At 36.4% G+C, this 12544-nt stretch overlaps 1 protein-coding gene across 4 annotated transcripts in view; it reads left to right on the top strand.

Moving 5' to 3' along the window:
• Nucleotides 1-12544, top strand: part of CAMKMT (calmodulin-lysine N-methyltransferase) — a 410166-nt gene that overhangs the window by 31011 nt on the left and 366611 nt on the right. For all 4 annotated transcript variants that reach the window (XR_014254294.1, XM_082427852.1, XM_082427850.1 and 1 more), the window contains exon 3: nt 4889-4953. Coding sequence is in view for 3 of the 4 variants with exons in the window: in XM_082427852.1 (XP_082283978.1) it covers nt 4889-4953 (65 nt within the window). In the remaining variant the exon portion in view is untranslated. The remainder of the gene's footprint in view (nt 1-4888; nt 4954-12544) is intronic.

Here is a 12544-nt window from a genome sequence, read left to right as displayed (position 1 = left end):
AGATGTATGGCAGATTATCCTTATATGTGTAGTGTATCATAGGTGCCCCTTTAAAACTTGGCAAGGTTGGTATCTGAGGCAAATATGGATACTGAATTTATATTTGTTTGTTTATTTATTTATTATTTTAAATTTAAATTTATTTATTTATTTGTTCATTTTTGGCTGCGTTGGGTCTTTGTTGCTGCGCGCAGGCTTCCTCTAGTTGCAGTGAGCAGGGGCTACTCTTTGTTGCGGTGCGCAGGCTTCTCATTGTGGTGGCTTCTCTTGTTGCGGAGCATGGTCTCTAGGCACGTGGGCATCAGTAGTTGTGGCTCGTGGGCTCTAGAGCTCAGGCTCAGTAGTTGTGACGCACGGGCTTAGTTGCTCCGCAGCATGTGGGATCTTCAGGGAACAGGGCTCGAACCTGTGTCCCCTGCATTGGCAGGTGGATTCTTAACCACTATGCCACTAAGGAAGTCCCTGAATTTATATTTAAAATGTACAGTTTTAATGTTAGTAGTGCTGTTAACAACAGCGATGAATATTAAAGCAGCTTTTGTTCTCTTGTATTTTATTTTGTATTTTAGAAGGAACTTTATAGGAACTTCAAAATGTGGTGCAGTGTATGTAGAAAATTAAAAGACTAATCCATTGAGTCATGTTTTCATGGAGCTTAAATCACAGATATGAGCTAATTATAACTTAATTTTCTAGGTTATTTAAACTCCAATCATGATTATTTGTGTAGTTTGCTTATATATACACATATATTCAAAGTTTCAGTAAATTGAAATATTCCCTAGATACTTTTTCAAATTTCCATATATTATGTAGAAATAATCTTTTAGTTTCCTATAACTAGTAGATGTAAGACTGAAAAAAAAAACTCTTCAGCCATTTATTTTTGAAAGAGCTCCAAAGTAGTTGCATGGAAAATCAACTTTTTAAACCTTTTCCTTCAGAAAACCTTTCCTCTTTGTTCTTATGCAGCCTCTTAGGACCCATTCCACTCTCTGACTTACTTTTTCTGATTTTGGGGGACCACTTTTCTTTTTAATCAAGGTAAAATTAATCATTTTAACCATTTTAAATTGTGCAATTCAGTATATTCACGATGTTGTGCAACCATCACCACTCTAATTTCCGAAACTTTTCATCACCCCAAAAGGAAATCCCATCCCCATTACTAGTAACTCTCCATCTTCCTCCTCCCCCTAGCCCCTGGCAACCACTTATCTACTTTCTATCTATATGGATTTGCCTATATTGCCTATTCTGGACATTTTATATAAGTAGAATCATATGCTATGTGGCCTTTATATTTGGCTTCTTTTACTTAGCATAATGTTTTCTGATTCATCCATGTTATAGCATATACCATTTAATGTCATAGGGTATACTTTCTGCTTCTTGGCTTCAAGAAATAATGCTTTCAAGAAGACAAGTTTTGTGTCACACTTTCTATTTTGAATACTGCTTTTAACTTTTAAACATACATTTTACTTTATCCCAGTTTCTGCTTTTTAGAAATATTTAACTTCTTGCAAAATATGTGTACCTTTTTTTTTTTTTAACTCTTGTCTCAGATTTCTTTTCAAACGTTTATTTCATCTTGATGAGAGAGAGAGAGAGATAGAGTGACAGAGAGAGCGTGCGAATGTGCATGAGAGAATGTCCTTATTAAAACTAGGCCATAAAGCAATTTCACTTTTAGGTATTTATCCTAAAGAAATAATCAGAAAGGGGCTCAATGCTATTTCTACAAGGATGTTCATTGAAACAATATGCATAAAGCACAAAAGTGGGCATAATCTAAAAATCCATCATAAGGTGTTGATTCAGTAAATTATGGTGCATTCATTGGACTACTTGGCAGCCATTAAAATCATGTTGCAGGAGAATATTTGATGATGTGGGAAACTTTATAATACGTTAAATGAAAAAATACAAATTGCAAAACCATATGGACAATGTGCTCTCAGTTATTTAATGACAGGTCTATGAGCATAGCATAAAATTTGAAGGCTATATACCAAACTATTAACTGTGGTTACCTCTGCATGATAGGATTATGGGCAGTTTTTTCTTGAGGAAGCCATATATTGCTTTTATATTTAGGAAAAAGTTTTTTGAGTTCTATGCTGTATTGCTGATCATTTTAATAGCTTCATCTTGTGCTTTAGATATTTAATGCTTTGTTCTTTTTCCTCTCTTGTCCGACATGTATGTTGTAGTTTTCCATGTTAGGCATAAATAACCTCTTCTAGAATCTTGCATCCACAGAGAAGGTGCAGAATCATTGTGTTATGAAGATGAAAGTTGGATTTGTGGTTGATAACTTCACTGCCTTAGGTTATGATACTGGTGAGCCCAGTGGTTATTGGGCCAGTGATTATTGCAGGTAACTTTTTGCGTCCTCACTTGGTCACTCCATGAAGGAACTTGGTCTCTGTGATAGAAATAAAATGTTGTTCTGAAAAAGGTATTATAGTTTACATGTGTTCTCTTACTATATGTATTAGCTTGCTAGGGCTCCCAGAACAAACCACCGCAGATTGGATGGCTTAAACATCAAGTTTATTTTCTCACAGTTTGGGGCCTAGAAGTCTTGGATCTAGGTGTTGCAGGTTTGGTTTCATCCAAGGCCTCTCTCTTTGACTTGCATGTGGCTGCTCTCTTGCTGTCTCTTCACGTGGTTGTCCCTCTGTGCACATGCCTTGTTGTCTCTGTGTGTCCTAATCTCCTTTTTTTATAAGGATATATATATATATATATATATATATATATATATATTAGGGCTCACCCTAATGACTGAATTTTAACTTAATTAACTCTTTCAAGGCCCTGTGTCCAAATTCAGTCACATTCTGAGGCACTGGGGGTTAGGGCATCAACATATGAATTTTGGGGAGACACAGTTCAGTCCATAATAGTATATATCATTTGTGATGAGTTTTAATGGCAAAGTAGTGTGGATGAAGTAAATTTTATTGTGAATTATTAATGGTTATTATAAACTATCACAACATCCTAAAGAACTACAGCTGTAAGTTATATAGGGGAGAATGTAGAAGATTGTAGATGTGTTAGCACCAACTTTTTGTAATCACCACTGGAAAAGTAACTCAGACTCTATGACCTATTGATTCAGGTCACACCTAGTGTGATTCAGGAGTCCTGGCTAACACAATACGGCCACTTAAATTTGGGAAATGTATTGGTAATACGCCTTCTGCCATTCTTTGAAATAATTTTTTTTTTCTCTTAGCTGGGCTACCTGACAGGACCCTGTGGTGGTTGGTGTCTCATGGTCCTAGAGAAATTTGTAGACCCTCTACCTTATATACTCTTACATGTGACAATGGTGATTGTTTTCTCCCCAATGAATCCTGGGGCTGACCTGGACTTTTAACGCACACTGCTACAGTCTCCTACTTCTGGATCCTTCCTAGGGGTCTCATAGAGTGGGACCTGTTTTGTGAAGTATCCAAAACTGATCTCTTTTGGGTTAGTAATTACTTAAGGAAATATTCTTGTTGAAATACAAAATATTTTCATTTTCTACCTATATTTGGGAGACCAAAGGTGACTATCTCTTAGGAAATATAGTCCAGATTTTTAGTTTTTCTGTTTCATTGTTACTGTGTTAATGTAGTTAAGGTCTATAATATTGGTGGAATTATTTAAGCTTCAGGAGTGTCAGACTGGATTTAAAGTTTTTCCTCATTCAAATAAAGGCATATTGTGTTTATGTGTTATAGGCATATAATGCATTTACGTAGATGTGTGTGTATATATACACACACATACTTGGTAAGATAGTTTGATTAAAAAATGAGAAATTTGGGCTTTTATGGGTAATTGCTCTATTTTTAACTTAGTGGGGTCATGGAAGGATCATGGAATATGAAGTTCAGGTTTTAGTTCTGCCAGTTACTTGCTGTGTGATCATAGGCAAGTCTTTGAACAAATCTTAACTCCTTGTAATTGAATAAGAAACAGTAACTAGGGGCTTGCCTGGTGGCACAGTGGTTAAGAATCTGCCTGCCAATGCAGGGGACATGGGTTTGAGCCCTGGTCTGGGAAGATCCCACATGCTGCAGAGCAACTAAGCCTGTGCGCCAGAACTACTGAGCCTGCGCTCTAGAGCCTGTGAGCCACAACAACCGAGCCCGCGTGCCACAACTATGGAAGCCCGTGCGCCTAGAGTCTGTGCTCCACAACAAGAAAAGCCTCCGCAATGAGAAGCCTGCACACCACAATGAAGAGTAGTCCCCGCTCGCCGCAACTAGAGAAAGCCCGCGTGCAGCAATGGAGACCCAATGCAGCCAAAAATAAATAAATAAATAAATTTATTTAAAAAAATAAATAAATAAGAGGAATAGAATTAAGATCAGTGAGCAAGATACAAAACATTTGCCCCCTGACATTTAGAACTCCCTGTAAATGGAATGTGCAGACCTGAGGGTCGGTTAGTTCTTTGTGACTGAAGTTCTGAATTCGTTGGGCCATAATAGAAGGAACTTATGTATTGTGGAGTGTGGTAATGGAAATTGATTGTTTATTTTCATTTTGAGATTCTCAAAGTGTAGGGTTTTGTTTTGTTGTCTTTATAAAGGTAAATAATTTATGTCACGTTTATATAATTAAAACAATAACAATAAAAACACTTATTAGTACTTTAAAGTGTAGATTAATCATCAAGAAATGTCATTACATTAAATATCCCAAAGACTCGTCTGTTATTTCTTCTCCTTCTCCCTCTAGTGGGCAGAAATATTTTAAAAACACCACATGGAAAGGGTTATTAGTATTGAGTGTATCACAATATAGTCTCAGCTTTTTAAAAGATTAATAAATGTTAATATTTCAGAATCATTAAAGAAAATGCTTTATTCCTTTCTAGGCATAATAGTGGATCTTTGAATGTTGAAGATGTTCTTACCAGCTTTGACAATACAGGAAATATTTGTAAGTTATATACTCACTGTATAGAAATATTTTTAGTCTTTTAAAAGTGAATTTTTAATTTTTTTTCCAGTGTTTATTTTATTGACGTGTGTGTGTGTGTAATAGAAACTCTTGCTGTTTTTAGCCGCATAATAAGCCTCATGTAAGATGTACCTACTCAGTGGGATAAGGCAGGTTTTATACTTGGCAGTTTTGTGTCTCTGTGTGTTTGTGTGTATGACAGAACATAGGTCAGGAGGAACACTGGATTCTCCAGTACTATCCCTTTTGTTTCTTGTTTTCATTTTGACCTTTTCAGTTAATCAGTCCAACAGAGGGGCTGTCTCTTCCTTCTTTGCCGTGTTTGGGTATGTGTGTTTCTACTTCTTGCTTCTTCTCTCTTTCACTAAAGAGTGAACCCAGAACATTTTTCCTTGCTGCTAATATACTTTAATACCTGAATGATTTTATTTTATGCATTATTATAATATTATAGAATATATTGACTTCTTATCTAAGTCTCTGATTAAGTCATAATAGATTTCTCCACTGAGAAAATCATTTAATTATAATGTCACATAATGAAAGAAATCAAACAAGAAATATCTTTATATCACTGTGTTAAACAACATACCATGATAGAAGCGGTGTACTCCTTTATGTGTTGCATAGGCTATTATTCTTAAGGTAGTGGATAATCATTGAAATATTACCATTTTAAATGTAAAAATTATACTCAAATACTTTTCGTCTCAGGAAATTTCACAGCTGTAACTACTTATTGTCTGAACTAAAATAGCATATTCTGCTAACAGTACTATATTATCAAATGCTTTCTGATTTTTGATCTGCATAGAATAATGTCCAACAATACTCAGGCAATGATTTTGTTCTTATGCCCACATGATGGCAAGCTTTTTTTTTTTTTTTTTTTTTTATAAAGAGATTTACTTTTTTTTTTTTTTTTTTTTAATTTTATTTATTCATCTATTTATTTTTGGCTGTGTTGGGTCTTCGGTTCGTGCGAGGGCCTTCTCTAGTTACGGCAAGCGGGGGCCACTCTTCATCGCGGTGCGGGGACCGCTCTTCATCGCGGTGCGCGGGCCTTTCACTATCGCGGCCCCTCCCGTTGCGGGGCACAGGCTCCAGACGCGCAGGCTCAGTAGTTGTGGCTCACGGGCCCAGCTGCTCCGTGGCATGTGGGATCTTCCCAGACCAGGGCTCGAACCCGTGTCCCCTGCATTAGCAGGCAGATTCTCAACCACTGCGCCACCAGGGAAGCCCGATGGCAAGCTTTTGATTGTGGAGAAAAATATTTATGTATTTTGTCACTAAGGAATCTAACTATCCTAAAATTATCCTAAAATATTTAAAATAATGTAGGTTTCTTTTTCATGGATAGTGACAAGTATACCTTTTAGTTTCTCTGAGTTGGCACTTGCTGAATTCTTTCCCAATATTTTTATTGGGGGTTGGGGCAGGGTCTGGGTAAGGGATACTAATGGTGGTTGAGGAGACATTCTCCTTTAGTTCTGTGGTAATGTAAAATATCATTAAGTCAGGCTTATGCATACCCAATTTAGGAACATAATTCTAGAATGTTAAATGTGGATTTTTGATTTGGTCATGTAAAAATCAAGTACTGTTCCCAGTGGCTCAGTATGAAGTAGGGCCACTAGCTGGCAGCATTATGTAAAATAAAAATGTTTTCCTGAAGGTCTAAGCTATTATTCTGTGTATGAATAATATATATACCCCCCCATAAGTTGTTGTTGCATTGACAAATGCAGAAATTGTATGTTAAAAGCTTTTTTTTCCCCACTGCTGCCCATTGTTTGGTAGAAAGGTTTGAGTCTTTGGATTGAGACACACCTACATTTGAATCTTGGTTCTGAAATTAATCTTGAGCAATTTATATTATCTCTATGAACCTCAGTTTTTTTCATCTCTTAGAACTGGACATAATGTATGGAAAGTGTATAATATACTGTATTCCTCATAGTTGGTACTCAGTAAATGAAGGTCTTTATTATTACCAGTGGTGAGTACCTCTAAAGCTTTGCAGTTTTTTTCTAATAATAAAGAAAGTATTTTTAAGGATTATTCTGATGTTTTAAAGTAAACTATTTTGATTGAACTAACAAGGTGGGAAAATAGATCAAATTAGAAAAATAGTAATTTATTAAAATGTCTTGTCATAAATGTGGTCTTTTTTTTAAAAAAGAAATGTATTTACTTATTTATTTATTTTTGGCTGCCTTGGGTCATCGTTGCTGCGCGGCCTTTCTCTAGTTGTGGTGAGCAGGGGCTACTCTTCATTGTGGCGTGCGGGCTTCTCCTTGCAGTGGCTTCTCTTGTTGCGGAGCACGGGCTCTAGCCGTGCTGGCTTCAGTAGTTGTGGCACGCGGGCTCTAGAGCACAGGCTCAGTAGTTCTGGCGCATGGGCTTAGTTGCCGCGCGGCATGTGGGATCTTCCTGGACCAGGGAATCGAACCCGTGTCCCCTGCATTGGCAGGGGGATTCTTAACCACTGCACCACCAGGGAAGTCCATAAATGTGGTCTAAAAAACCTGACTGTATTGCCAAGTAAGAAGTGATAAAAATAAGACTTCTTAAAACATTTTGTTTAGTGTAACTTTTATATTATACTCTTTAAAAATGTATAATGATACTTCAACTTAATGTAAAATTGATAAATTCCTGTTACAATAAAGTAAATCTTGATTATAACTTTTATATAATCTTTACCAAGGCTTAAAGTGATCAAGGATTGAAAAAGTGATTTCTCACTTGATGTCCCGAATGTTTGATTTTACCCTAATGGTGACCTTAGATTGAGTTTGTGACTGGAAAACCCAGCAGAGGGCGCTAAAATCACAATTCTGTCTCAACAGATGAATATAACTGGAATAAATACCTTGAATAGTAACCCTAAGCTTTTATCATGTAAACATAGAAATATGTATGTGTAAACATCTGTATTTGATTTATTTCTTATATATTTAATATATTCAGCAATTCATTAATACAAAAAAATAGATTTTCCTGAGTGATATTTTTCTTCATTTTTTCATTTCTTTTTTTAAACAGAGGACAATTTATTTTTATTGTTATTTATTTTAATTAATTAATTAATTTATTTATTGCTGCGTTGGGTCTTCGTTGCTGTGCGTAGGCTTTCTCTAGTTGCAGCGAGCGGGGGCTACTCTTTGTTGCGGTGTGCGGGCTTCTCATCGCAGTGGCTTCTCTCGTTGCAGAGCACGGGCTCTAGGTGCGCGGGCTTCAGTAGTTGTGGCACATGGGCTCAGTAGTTGTGGCTCGTGGGCTTTAGAGCGCAGGCTCAGTAGTTGTGGCGCACATGCTTAGTTGTTCCGCAGCATGTGGGATCTTCCCGGACCAGGGATCAAACCCGTGTCCCCTGCATTGGCAGACGGATTCTTAACCACTGTGCCACCAGGGAAGTCCCAGGAATTATTCATTTACTTCAGGAGTTAGTTTACAGGTTAACATAACTTCCTGATAATAGAAAAAATAACTTAATTAAAATACTTTATAGTTACAACCCCCCCGTACATGTTTATACAAAATACAGATATGTGAATGTATACAAAATATATTCATGCTAGTGGAACTATTAATCTCAATTTTAAGTTAACTTCAAAAACAAGTAATTCTTTTATTCACTGTAAATTTTCAAAGATGAGAGGATCGGTCTTAGTCCGAGTTTGTTTATGCTCTCACCAGAAAGATATGGAAAAAATCTTTAATTTTGGAAAATTAATGAAACCTCTAGATAATTTCTTATTTCCTGATATGTTAGAAATGAAAATATTCTTTATGTTTACCTCTGTTATTTTACATGTGTGGCTTGCAAAGTGTTTTATGTTTTTGAAATATCCTTTCAGTATTTGAATTCCTTTGAATGTTGTAGGAAGAAATTAAAATGAATCTCCACACAGTCATTTCTGCATAATGATTCATTGCTCTATAGGATATGACCCCAATCTTATTTTTACATGTTTATATTTGCTACTGTGGAAAACAAATTACTTTGAAAGTCAAGCTTCTTTTTTGCTTACCTCTAACTAGGGTTAGGTATGCATATTCCATCTTTGGGTTCTAGTACTTGAGAACATACTTCCTTTTTAACTATCAAAGCTACTCTATGGAGAGATTGTGTCTGCTATTGATTCATCATGCCTGGAAAGAGATGCAATCAAGCAACCTAGGGAAAAGTATAGGATGCATCCTTCACTTCAGATGAGGTGCTGGCTGCTTCTGTGTTTCACGTAACATGTCACTCAGATAGCTTGGGTCACAAGAGAGTACTCTGCAAGCACACAGCAGATCTCTTGCTTCTGTTTTCTCTGTGGGCAGAGTCTCCTTTCCAGCCAGTCCCTGACCTCCAAAGAAACCCCATCATGCTGTATCTCTTCTGAAACCATTTTCTCTTTCTCCAAGTCATCTCTTTCCTTTACTGAAATAAATTTTAAAAAAATGTGATTCTCTTCAGCACTTAGTTGATCCAAATTTTACTGTCATAGTATATAATACAACTATTTGCTACATGTGAAATCTCATCACTGCTTGGGATATAATTGCTTCATTTGTACTTTTTTAACACGTCATCCTTGACAGCATGAACATATGATTAATACTTCTCATACAATATATTGTATACAATATATACAATATAATGTGTATAAGCCATTAAAGGCTTAGGAAGCCAATAGTTATTATATATCATTGCAGTAACCTAGTGTGATTCAGGAGTCCTGGCTAACACAACATTGCCACTAAAATTTGGGAAATGTATTGGTAATATGCCTTCTGCCATTCTTTGAAATAAATTTTTTTTTTTCTCCTGCTGGGCTACCTGACAGGACCCTGTGGTGGTTGGTGTCTCATGGTCCTAGAGAAATTTGTAGACCCCCTACCTTATATACTCTTACATGTGACAATGGTGATTGTTTTCTCCCCAGTGAATCCTGGGGCTGACCTGGACTTTTAACGCACACTGCTACAGTCTCCTGCTTCTGGATCCTTCCTAGGGGTCGCATAGAGTGGGACCTGTTTTGTGATGTATCCAGAACTGATCTCTTTTGGGTTAGTAATTACCCAAGGAAATATTCTTGTTGAAATACAAAATATTTTCATTTTATACCTATATTTGGGAGACCGAAGGTGACTATCTCTTAGGAAATATAGTCCAGATTTTTAGCTTTTCTGTTTCATTGTTACTGTGTTAATGTAGTTAAGGTCTATAATATTGGTGGAATTATTTAAGCTTCAGGAGTGTCAGACTGGATTTAAAGTTTTTCCTCATTCAAATAAAGGCATATTGTGTTTATGTGTTATAGGCATATAATGCATTTACGTAGATGTGTGTGTACATATACACACACATACTTGGTAAGATAGTTTGATTAAAAAATGAGAAATTTGGGCTTTTATGGGTAATTGCTCTATTTTTAACTTAGTGGGGTCATGGAAGGTTCATGGAATATGAAGTTCAGGTTTTAGCTCTGCCAGTTACTTGCTGTGTGATCATAGGCAAGTCTTTGAACAAATCTTAACTCCTTGTAATTGAATAAGAAACAGTAACTAGGGGCTTGCCTGGTGGCACAGTGGTTAAGAATCCGCCTGCCAATGCAGGGGACACGGGTTTGAGCCCTGGTCTGGGAAGATCCCACATGCTGCAGAGCAACTAAGCCTGTGCACCAGAACTACTGAGCCTGCGCTCTAGAGCCTGCGAGCCACGACTACTGAGCCTGCATGCCTCAACTACTGAAGCCCACGTGCCTAGAACCCGAGCTCCACAACAAGAGAAGCCACTGCAATGAGAAGCCTGCGCACCGCAACGAAGAGAAAGCAGTTAGAGAAAGCCCACGCACAGCAATGAAGACCTAATGCAGCCAAAAAAAAAGTAACATTATCTACCTTGTAGTGTAGTAAACATCATAGGTAGTGTGAAAGTAGTATGTAAACTGTAGCTAATATTTGTATTCGTTTTTATTGTTAGTATTAATATCATATCTCATTTGTTCTTAGACCTTCTCAATATCTTTGATATTGGAAAATAACACAAGACAGGAAATATTTTTGGTGTGTGCCATCCTGTTTTAATATTTTGTACATGAAAACATAGTGCAAAGCTACATTATTAAAAGTATAGTATTACTGCAGAAATACATATATAAATCAGTGTTTTAGAAAAGAAGTTTCAGAAAGACAAAAATATTTGTGATTTGTCACATGATGAAGATGGAATTTCAGTGAGAGTGGAAAGGATAGATTTTTTTTTTTAAATTTTATTTATTTATTTATTTATGGCTGTGTTGGGTCTTCATTTCTGTGCGAGGGCTTTCCCTAGTTGCGGCAAGTGGGGGCCACTCTTCATCGCGGTGCGCGGGCCTCTCACTATCGCGGCCTCTCTTGTTGCGGAGCACAGGTTCCAGACGCGCAGGCTCAGTAATTGTGGCTCACGGGCTTAGTTGCTCCGCGGCATGTGGGATCTTCCCAGACTAGGGCTGGAACCCGTGTCCCCTGCATTGGCAGGCAGATTCTCAACCACTGCGCCACCAGGGAAGCCCGAAAGGATAGATTTTTCAATAAATAGTATTGGCTAGGAATTTAGAAAAAAATAACGAACCAAATCTCTCCTTTATACTATATAAATACCAAAATGAATTTAAGATAGATTAAATATTTAATTAAAAAATTCTAACACTCCCAGATTTTTCAGATGAATAATTTTAAGATGTTGAAATAAGGAAGACCCTTCTACGTGTGACCCAAATCCCTTGAATTTAAAGATGAATAGATTGACTAAATAAAGATTTAAAGTCACTTTATTCAAAAAGTATCAAAAAAGTTGAAAGACAAATGACAAACTGGTAATTATTATTTATGAAATATATGCAGACAGAGATGTATTCTCTTTATTGTGTGAAGAGCTCCCACAAAGAAATAGCAAAAACAGGCTGTAGATCTATAAGAAAAAGACAAAGCATAGTTGAAAATTAGAAAAAAGTATTTCACAAAAGTAATACCAATGCTCTATAAACATATCAAATGATTATTTTACTAGTAAAGAAGTAATGAAGTGCAATTAAAACAGTGAGATAGAATTTTTGTTATCAAATTGGCAAAGATGAGAGAAGATAAGCCATGTTCGGTGAATTGTAGGGAAATGTGCCTTCGCATCCACTGCTGGTGGGAGGGTAAATTGATTCTACTTTTCCAGAGGCAATCTGGCAATATCTTTCATAATTTTAAGTACCCATTTCATTTGACTAATAATTCTTTTTCTAAGAAGTAATGAAACCAATATGCAAAGGTGGAATGTAAAGGAATTCATTATAGCACAGTGAATAACTGGAAAAAACATAAATCTTTAATTTTAGGTGACTGGCTAATTATGGATAATTCATGAGATGGAATATTTTATAGCTGTTCAAGATCTCTAAAACATATTAGGTTAAAATATTACTGCAGGGAATATGATTCTATTTCTGTAAAATATATATACACTCATTAAGTAGGTATGTGTATGCATAGTACTATGTCTGTGTGTTCATAGTGTTTTGTTAGGGTTATTGGAGTTATGGAT

The sequence above is a fragment of the Balaenoptera physalus genome (assembly GCF_965194825.1).
Source record: "Balaenoptera physalus genome assembly, chromosome: 15".
In the NCBI taxonomy this organism is placed as follows: Eukaryota; Metazoa; Chordata; class Mammalia; order Artiodactyla; family Balaenopteridae; genus Balaenoptera; species Balaenoptera physalus.
Note: the sequence above shows the minus strand (reverse complement) of the source record. Positions and strands in the feature narration are given on the sequence as shown.